This window comes from Ascaphus truei, chromosome 21 (genome assembly GCF_040206685.1).
Source record: "Ascaphus truei isolate aAscTru1 chromosome 21, aAscTru1.hap1, whole genome shotgun sequence".
Lineage (NCBI taxonomy): Eukaryota > Metazoa > Chordata > Amphibia > Anura > Ascaphidae > Ascaphus > Ascaphus truei.
This window is the reverse complement of record NC_134503.1, coordinates 21,425,256-21,434,386: the sequence shown is the minus strand read 5'-3', so window position 1 is coordinate 21,434,386 and position 9,131 is coordinate 21,425,256. Positions and strand designations below refer to the sequence as shown.

Here is a 9,131-nt window from a genome sequence, read left to right as displayed (position 1 = left end):
GACGCCGCAGCTGGGTTGCTGGGGGGAGCAGGCAGCGGGCCCACAGGCAGTGCAGAGGGCAGGACACCCTGCTTGTCCTGTGCATGTGCGCCGGGACCACGGGAATCGTCGCCATTTTTTTCAACTTTTTTTTTTAATGTAATTAACTGGCGCCCGGCCGGGCCCCCCTGACTCACGGGAGGAGATCAGGGGCAGGAGGGGGAGGAGATCAGGGGAAGGGGCTCTTCCCCGCGGCCCTGTTTCCCGCGTTAACCCAATCAGGGAGGGTGATTATTTATTTAAAAAATAAAAATTTGGCGCGAGCAGGGGAATTCATAGAGTCGCAGCACGGCTCGCCAGCGGCCTAAATCCACTCACCACAGGCGTGTGGTTATCATTATTTGTCGAACACTGTATATATATATATATATAGACCATACAATACCGGTTGCAACACGACATCAAGGGACAGCACGCAGGTAAATAAATCATAATTTTTCTATATATGGGACCTTTCTCAGGTGGTGCACTGGGGGACCGAAACATCGGTTTTTGTGTCTTCTATCAAATATAGAAAATTTATGATTTACTTACCTGCGTGCTGTCCCTTGATATCGTGTTGCACCAAAACTTATTTACTTGCAAATGGTGTGCCGGCTGTGCATTGGATTCTATATATATATAACAATATGTAACGGTTTTTGTGGCCCGGCCTGACCCACCCAATCTCACATTGGCCCCTGTGGTCTAACCGGTCCCCATTACAGTGTGGTAGTGTCTGGTGGTGCACCTGTTGGCAACAGGACTCCTGAGTCTCCCGCATGATGGTGTGTGGGGAGAACCCGTCCAGACAGGCAGCTGAGGTAGTGGCTTGAGTCTCACCTAGTTCCAGTGCAGCGCCTCCACCTCATCAGGGTCCCTTCGGTCACTTGGGGATGGTCCTGACGAGGAACTCCTCTGTGGTGCTCCCCTCTGTACATTCACTCCACACATGTACACGAGAGGGTGTTTGAATAAGAGCATCTTTATTGTACGGCGGGCCTTTCTGCCCCCCACAATGGGTGTAATTAGCCCTCCATTGTGACCGTACTTCCCTTTAAAAGGTAATTGTCCTCCTTAATTAGGGATTCCCTATCCCAGCCGGGATGTCTCTAATCTGTGCCAGGTCCCTGGGCACAGATTTCTGCTTCAACTAGCTGGACTGATCCTCCAGCTTCAACTATGACTAGAACTTGAACTAGAACTCGCACTTGGCTGAACTACTTTTAGACACAGTGCTGTGCCTTATGTAACCTCTGGGGCTGACACAACTCTGACATCACCAACCAGGGAGTCAGAGTCTGTGACCACTCCCATCCTTACACAGGGCACCTCACCAGGGTGTGAGGGCAAACCTCCATAATTACTGCTGGCATGCCCACAACTTACCAGGCCTTACTGTCAGCAGGAGAGATGACTGTAGCCATTTTACATGACCGCTACAAATATATTACATATAACAATATATATAATATATATATATATATATATATATATATATATATATATATATATAAACAACAACAAAGATCCCTATAGAAGCACACAGGTATATAAGGAAGATAAAAGCATTTATTAATGAACCATAAAAACAGGGGAGAAAAGAAGACAAAATGGAGGGGGACATGTACCCACAATCTGGAGGGAGCAGAACTAAAAGGCAAAATTATGACTGTACTGTAATAGTATCTGAAAATCAGAACACAAGATCAAAAGCCCAAAGGGGTCTAATGATAGGGGTGTGCATGCACAATAAGCAGACACGATGGTGATTGAGCTCAATAAATGCCTGGGTATAAAACACATGCAACACATCATAAACATACAACCAAAAGCAATGACATGAAGGAGGCTGGAGGCCAGATTCCTGAAAAGAGAATAGTCAGAGGCTATAAGAGTGAAAACTCTAGCTGAAGCCTTCAATTGCTAGGCATAAAAAAAACAGTCCAAAAATAATGCAAGTTCCTGAATACGTCACCAATAAGCAGAAGTAAAAGTATATCCTGCGGGTGGTCCCTAATACCAGATGGGAATGTGAGTCCCCCTGCCCATCTCCCACTCCTATGCATTTCGACCCGAACTGGTCTTCAACTGGGAGTGCTGGCATGGCAGGGGAACACAGACTCTATATACACTCATAAATTGATAAAAAATGTGCCACAACCCAGCTGATACTACTCCCAGGTGATGTCCGCTCTCACTTCCATCTGCTAGTCACAGTCTGTCAGTTAATTGAGGCGCACGTCATCACGTAGATGACGTCGTTGCCATAGCAACGCGTGTCCGCATCATAGTGCAGTTATGCTGAGATGTATAGCTTTGTGGCAGCAAACAGGGAGAGCGCCCCACCTAGTTGGATTCGAGATAGCTGCTTGACATCATCATGGGCCAAACCATGATGTATAATATATCCAATGGCATCGTGTTTTAAGATGCTGGCCTAACAGTAGGTGACATACAGAAATAATACCCAGCTACAAATAATGGCCAATCTCACTTCCATCTACCTATCACTGCCTAACTATAAATAGAGATGTGCCTTATCACATATGACATCATTATATAGATGGTGCCGTTGTCATAACAACGCATGTCCGCATCATAATATAGTAGCATTTAAATGTATAGCTTGGTGGTAGAGGCAGAGGGAGCTCCACACCTAGGTGGGTTCTCAATAAAATTTATTTTTGAAAACAAAGTAATTGTATGCCAGGATAAATTCTACCATCTCACCTGAGGGGCACGATGGATGTGCTGTCCAGATTGGACTGCATTACGGTCGGCGAGAACGCCATCCTCGCGACCTGTGATGTAGAATCCCTGTACTCCAGCATTCCCCATCGTGTTGGCATCATGGCCTCCAGGTTCTACTTATCCATGAAAAATATATCAAGGGAGCTGGTTGATTTTATTATAGATCTTCTAGAATTTATCCTGCCACACAATTACTTTTTCAAAACTAAATTTTATTTACAGGTCAGAGGCACAGCAATGGGGGCGGCTTGCGCACCCTCCTATGCCAACCTTTTTCTGGGCCGGTGGGAGCGGGAGGTGGTTTTCTCTGATGACAACCGGTGCCTCACTGACAGTTGTTTATTGTGGTTGAGATTTATTGATGATGTTCTGGTGGTTTGGCAGGGTTCTGTTACGGGCTTCTCGGGCTTCATCGAACATCTCAACCACAATACTTTTAATATCAAGCTTACTTATACAGATGGTCATCTTACCACGGATATTTTCCGCAAAGAAACAGCGACCAATTCAGTTCTTCATATTACAAGTGCCCATCCGTCGCACCAGGTCAGGGGGATACCCACCAGTGAGTTCTTAAGGCTTAAACGCAACTGCTCTTCTCAAGATGTCTTTCATACTAGGGCCCAAGAACCCAAGGAGAGATTTATTAGGAAAGGCTATAGCAAGACCTGTGTCAAGAGAGGTTTTGACAATAGTCTGGGCAGCAATAGAGAAAGCCTATTGGTACCCAAGCCTAAATACAGAGGCCCACGTAAAATCAGGTTTGTGAGCACTTTCAGTCAACAGTGGCCCGACCTGAGGATACTGGCAAAACATTGGGGCATCCTGATCATGGACCAAGATCTTAGGAATACGGTAGGAAAACACGTTAATCTTACCAGCCGCAGATCATCTAATCTGCGTGATCGCTTGGTCCATAGCCACTACACTCCTCAGGTCGGGTCTACTTTCCTCTAAAGCTTTAGAAAGACAGAGTTTTTCAAGTGCGGGAGTTGCTCAGCGTGCAAATTTATGCATCAGACTAACAACTTCTCTGACATTCTGGGCACACGTACCTACAAGATCTTTTCTTTCCTCAATTGCAAGAGCAAAGGAGTGATCTACCATCTCTCTTGCCCTTGTGGTCTTGTCTAAATTGGCATGACCACAAGGGAGGTACGCTTCAGGATCTTAGAACACAACCGCAATATTAAGAATGCGCAGCGAGACCTAGACTCCTTTAAAAAAAAAATCACGTCGGTGGCTAGACACTTTTTACAGCATCGTGGTTCTGACCCGGCGGTCCTCTCTGCGTTCGCCTTTGACAAGGTCTCCCTGGGCATCCGTGGAGGTGACCTTGAGGGGGCATTGTTGAAAAGGGAATGCAGATGGATAGACCAGTTGGGAACCATGATGCCTGCTGGCCTCAACGATTATTTGAGTTTTGCTATGTATCTATGATTCTGTTGCCTTATTTTTGCTAACCCCTCCCCTATTCTTTCCATGTTCCTTCGGCCATTTCCATCATTGTCCTCCCTTTGTCTTCAGTGGTTAGCTACTTTTCGGACACCCAAATAATAAGTTATTTACCAATAAAAAAGTCTTTAAAAACTGGATGAAGCGCTTTCCTCCAATTAAATGTTTTTTAATTGCACTTCATTTTTATTAATTCTATTTAACTTTTTTTGTCACTTTCCTTGTGTAATCTTTTGCCTGACCTCTTCTAAAATGTATGCATTTAATACTTTGCATATCCTTATCAAGCTTTGATGCTGTAAATACACTTAAAATCGGGTCTTTTATGTGTTTATGCATGGCAGTTAAAATCTCAGCACAAAAATATTAAAACACAACACAAAAACAATCCTTATTCCAGTAATAACATCTTTATTATACTTTACTTATATTAAGCATAAAAAAATATAAAAAGGACATTCATAAAACAATTACAGTACAAGTCCCTCCACACTTTGCAAAATGAGGTCCCACAGCTTAGTCCTGAATGAATAATTGGTCTGTAAATGTACAATAGCTCAGCTATCTTTGTGCTGTGTGTTCGTTACATTTTGTCTCACATCTGTGCTTTCCCCAAGTTCCCTGCTTCTCTCTTAAGGACGTTCAACAAAGTCTGAGAGCTTTCCAATATCTGAAATGGAGGGAAATATTACTATTAATGAAGGAAGCAGATAAATCCTTCCAGCATCTTTGAGAATGTAATTGAGGGGGGGTGGGGGGGGGGGGAGGGAGGGAAATGTAAACAATTCCAGTCTTAAATTTTTTCCTTGGTAGTTCCTACTAAAGACAACATTTTCTTGTGGGTATTTTGATTATTACTATAAGTTACAGTTTCATGTATGAAACAGAAATAGTCGTGTTAGACCAGTTGCGATAGTGCAGAGTAAATTAGTATTCGAGTACAGTATTACGTGATACCTTTTTTTATTTGGACTAACAATTGATGTAAGACCAGCTTTCGAGAGCTGTCCCTTCCTCAGGTCTGCCATAATATTTCAGTTTCATATATGAAACACTTTTCCCCTTGCAGCTCCCACCAAAAAAGTAACTTGGTTACACATGCTTGTTATTCCACTCCTGCTGCAAGTAGGGTTTTGGGTTTTAACCCCTTGATGACCCGCTGCAGCAGGCTCCTTTTGTTTTATTAAATAGTTATTTTTCTTTTCATCTTGATTGTTTTATGTTTGTCTTCTGTTAAGTGTTTCATGTTGTTTGTCCCATTTTAACATTACGTATTACACTATTATTTTTCTTTGTTTCTGTCCCTATGTCACGGACCCACGGATTGGAGATCTTACAGTGATTGGAGCATTTGGATTATCTTCCCTTCCATCTGTTTGGACTCTATTAGGGACTTTGGATTCTTTTTGAGTGCTGGTCTGTATATGTTCTTTGTGTTCTCTCTGGTGTTGTTCTGCTAGTGTTCCTGGCTGCCCTGTACACATTGTGTTATTATCGTTAGTATTTTATTGCACGTAGCGCCTAAGCACTTTTTTGTGTTAACCAGGAAAACACAACCACTCGTAGTGTGAATCACTGAGCTATATTTATTCCAAGCATTGTTAGAAGAAATACACCTTCGTCAGGCAGTAGAACAAATCTCCAGATTACTTTATATATTAGTGTAACATGCCCACATAATGGAAAAACCCCGAAAGTAAACTCCATCTCGGTAGCATATGACACTGAATCACAGAGATGCATCTGCTTCCTTCTGCAGTGTAGGACGTTGGCAGCATTAGCAGATATTAACATATTCCGACATCAAAAATACAAAGTGTCATCATCTAAAAAGGTATATTGTTAAAGAAATACACACACACACACAAATCGATTACATTGTATTCAGAAATAAAACACAGATACAAATCAGTGAGCAGGGTAAATAGAGGGTGAAAAAAAAAACCAGACCATTGTACAGTAAGGTAAATAAATCTTTAAAGAAAAAAACGTGCAGGTGGAACTGCACCTTTAATGCTCCTCCTGGTCTGAATAGATATAAACTGTTACTATGTGCCTTGGTGCACAGAGCATTATATTTATGCTCATAGCATGGTGCAGCCGTGCAAAAGTATTAAGACTTTGTATGCTGTTGCAGCTGGTGTATGCTGTGCTGTACATGAGCGGACACAACTACATACAAGAAACTCCTGACAAAGGGTGGAGTCTCTTCTACAGTATACGGCTGTGTCAGCTCATGTACGTTTTTATATCATTGGGACTGCAGTTTTGTAAATTATGCCAATATGTATTATGTATCATTTTTCTGATTGTATGTATTTACCAGAATATATTTTTTGATGTTGATCACGGTGTTGATGTCCTCATTTTTCCCTCTCTATTTAGCGATAGTGGGGATTTCCCCTTTAACTTTATTACATGCATATATGTAATTGCACTTCTACCTTTGCTGAACCATACCTGGTGGAAGATGTGCCCCTTGTTTTACGCACCATATCATGATATCGATTTTTTTATTTGGAAACACTTTTTTTAGCTCCAACTTAATTTGCTCGGGGTATACAAGTTACCTTCATGTAAGCAGCTTCGGTTTCTGCGATAGTTTTATCAAACTCGTTCCGTGACGCCATCCTCCTGGCCAGGCTCTCGTTGATCCTGGACAGCTTTTCCGTCAAGATCCGGATGTCATTCTGAAGTTTATTCTTCTCTTCCTCGTCTTGCAGGATCTGTCGGTTCAGCTCATCTCTTTTGCTGCAAAGATCTTCTATACCTAATACACAATGGGAATTAAGGAACCAAATTCCTCAGTCCCGTCACAACTACAAAAATGGTAAAATGTGAATTCAATTATTATTATTTTTAAACCAATAAAGATACAGTAGGTGGAGGGCCAGGGAAGTGTGTGTGTGGGTGGGGGGGGGGGGGCAGATTTCAGCAATAACACATGAAATCACCCCTTAAACATAAAACAAAGAGGGATACCGGCGCCTAATAAGTCCAATTAGGTGGAGTCCTGGATATCCAGTAGAAATAATTCAAGTTCCAAAGTGATCAGCAATCTCGTTCTTGAGATGACCAGATGGGTACCCCTGAAGAAGTGTGCGCACGCACACGCAACGCGTAGGGCTGTTTTTTATATTGTTGGACATTGAAGGACAAGTTGGTTCTGTGCAGAGTGCTACAGTTTGGTGTAGAGTGGTAGAGTGAGGATCGCCGTTCCTTTCAGCTCCGTTGAAGATTCCGCCCGTTTGCGACGTCACGTCCGGTGACATCACTACCAGTCCCGGCACACACAGGACCCGGGGAAGTACATCGGAGACGTCGCTTACGGTTTTGGGAACCAGGACACACGGAGGATTACACGGTGATCTAGACGCTCTGCAAACCCTCTGCACGTGGAAGATAGATTTCATCAGTCCTGCGTGCGCTCATTGCTATTAACCTTCTGCCATCCTTTCCATCTGGTCATCTCAAGAACGAGAGATTGCTGATCACTTTGGAACTTGAATTATTTCTACTGGATATCCAGGAATCCACCTAATTGGACTTAATAGGCGCCGGTATCCCTCTTTGTTTTATTCTTGTGTTCTGATTGTACCATCATATTATCATCAGGCTGCCTAGCTTGCCACTAGGGTTCACCCTCATATTAGGGTCTATTGTCTATGTCCATTAGCGCTATTCTACATCACCTTTTTCCTTTTACCCCTTAAACATGTTACTACCATTAGTACACTTTGGTGCTAGTGGAGATAGCCCCCTCTAACATTTACACCAGTGTGCCACTAGACATCCAGGATTTCCTCAGTGCGATCACATGATGAACATGGTTTAAAAGCACCATCTTAACAGAACTATTTTGTTTTCTACAAACTTGATTGCCAGAGAAGTAGAGCACAATCTACATAAGGGGCTGTCAGCGACTATGTGGCAGCTACCGAACAAATCACGTTGCAACAAAACCAGAAAGTCCGGTGGCAACAAAAAGGTTAATTTAAGACTGATTTTCTTTAGCAGGGATATATCACCAGTGTTAATCATATCTACCCTGCTAGAACATTTGGGGATACAATGGAGACTTTCCGTTCTACTTTTTAAAAATGTTCATAACTATAACACACACACAGCTATTACACACAAAAAAAAAAAAAATATATATATATATATATATAGTTAGCGAGGTGTAGATTACATTTAAAAACAATCAATGCTGCTTGAACTAAAAAATAGTGCCAAGAGCCAATTATAAAAAAACTGAAATAAATTGCTTGGATTAACAATAAACCTGTGCAAAAACATACAAAGTGCACACAATTAATGCATATCGGTGTGTGTGTGTGTGTTGGTCAATGATCTGATGACTTTTTAGGCAGATTAAGGTACAGTGATGGAAAAGCGACTCTTATAGCACTTGTGCAAAAAATATGTCACCAAATTAGTGAATGGATTAAACCCAATGTCAGCTGGGCAGAGGGGACCCGGCACACCCTCCTGGAGGCCCCTGTTCAGCACAGGCAGAGGGGTCCCGGCACACCCCCCTGGTGCCCCCTGCTCAGCACAGGCAGAGGAGTCCCGGCACACACCCCTGGTGCCCCTTCGCAGTACAGGCAGAGGGGTCCCTGCACACCCTCCTGGGGGCCACTGTTCACCACAGGCAGAGGGGTCCCGGCACACCCTCCTGGGGGTCAGTCAGGCGCTTACATTTCACAAGCTCGTTGTTGTAGGTCTGTAAGGCGGCTCCCTGCTGGCTCATGTCTCCCCGGTAACAGCCCGCTCAAACCCAACCGACTACACCCGGCAACGCGGCCAACTCTGCGGGTCACGTGCCTTGCGCTTCACACCTCCCTATGGAACACGGACACGCCTCCTCTGCACCTAGCAACCAATGAGATATTTCGTCTGGG

General features: G+C 43.4%; 1 protein-coding gene across 1 annotated transcript; it reads right to left on the bottom strand.

Annotated features, from left to right (window-relative positions):
* Positions 1 to 4,618: 4,618 nt before the first annotated feature.
* On the bottom strand, positions 4,619 to 9,073 carry SSNA1 (SS nuclear autoantigen 1). The gene is made up of 3 exons (XM_075579319.1): positions 8,929 to 9,073; positions 6,798 to 6,997; positions 4,619 to 4,897 (listed from the first exon to the last, which is right to left on the bottom strand). The coding sequence occupies exons 1-3, from the start codon at positions 8,978 to 8,980 to the stop codon at positions 4,823 to 4,825; spliced, it is 327 nt and encodes a 108-aa protein (XP_075435434.1). The 5' UTR covers positions 8,981 to 9,073; the 3' UTR covers positions 4,619 to 4,822.
* Positions 9,074 to 9,131: the final 58 nt, after the last annotated feature.

Coding starts and splice junctions, on each gene's coding strand:
- SSNA1 (XM_075579319.1), bottom strand. CDS start 8,980: ATGAGCCAGCAGGGAGCCGCCTTACAGACCTACAACAACGAGCTTGTG. Junction 6,998..8,928: donor CAACAACGAGCTTGTGAAAT/GTAAGCGCCTGA, acceptor ATTGTGTATTAG/GTATAGAAGATCTTTGCAGC. Junction 4,898..6,797: donor CCGAAGCTGCTTACATGAAG/GTAACTTGTATA, acceptor CCTCCATTTCAG/ATATTGGAAAGCTCTCAGAC.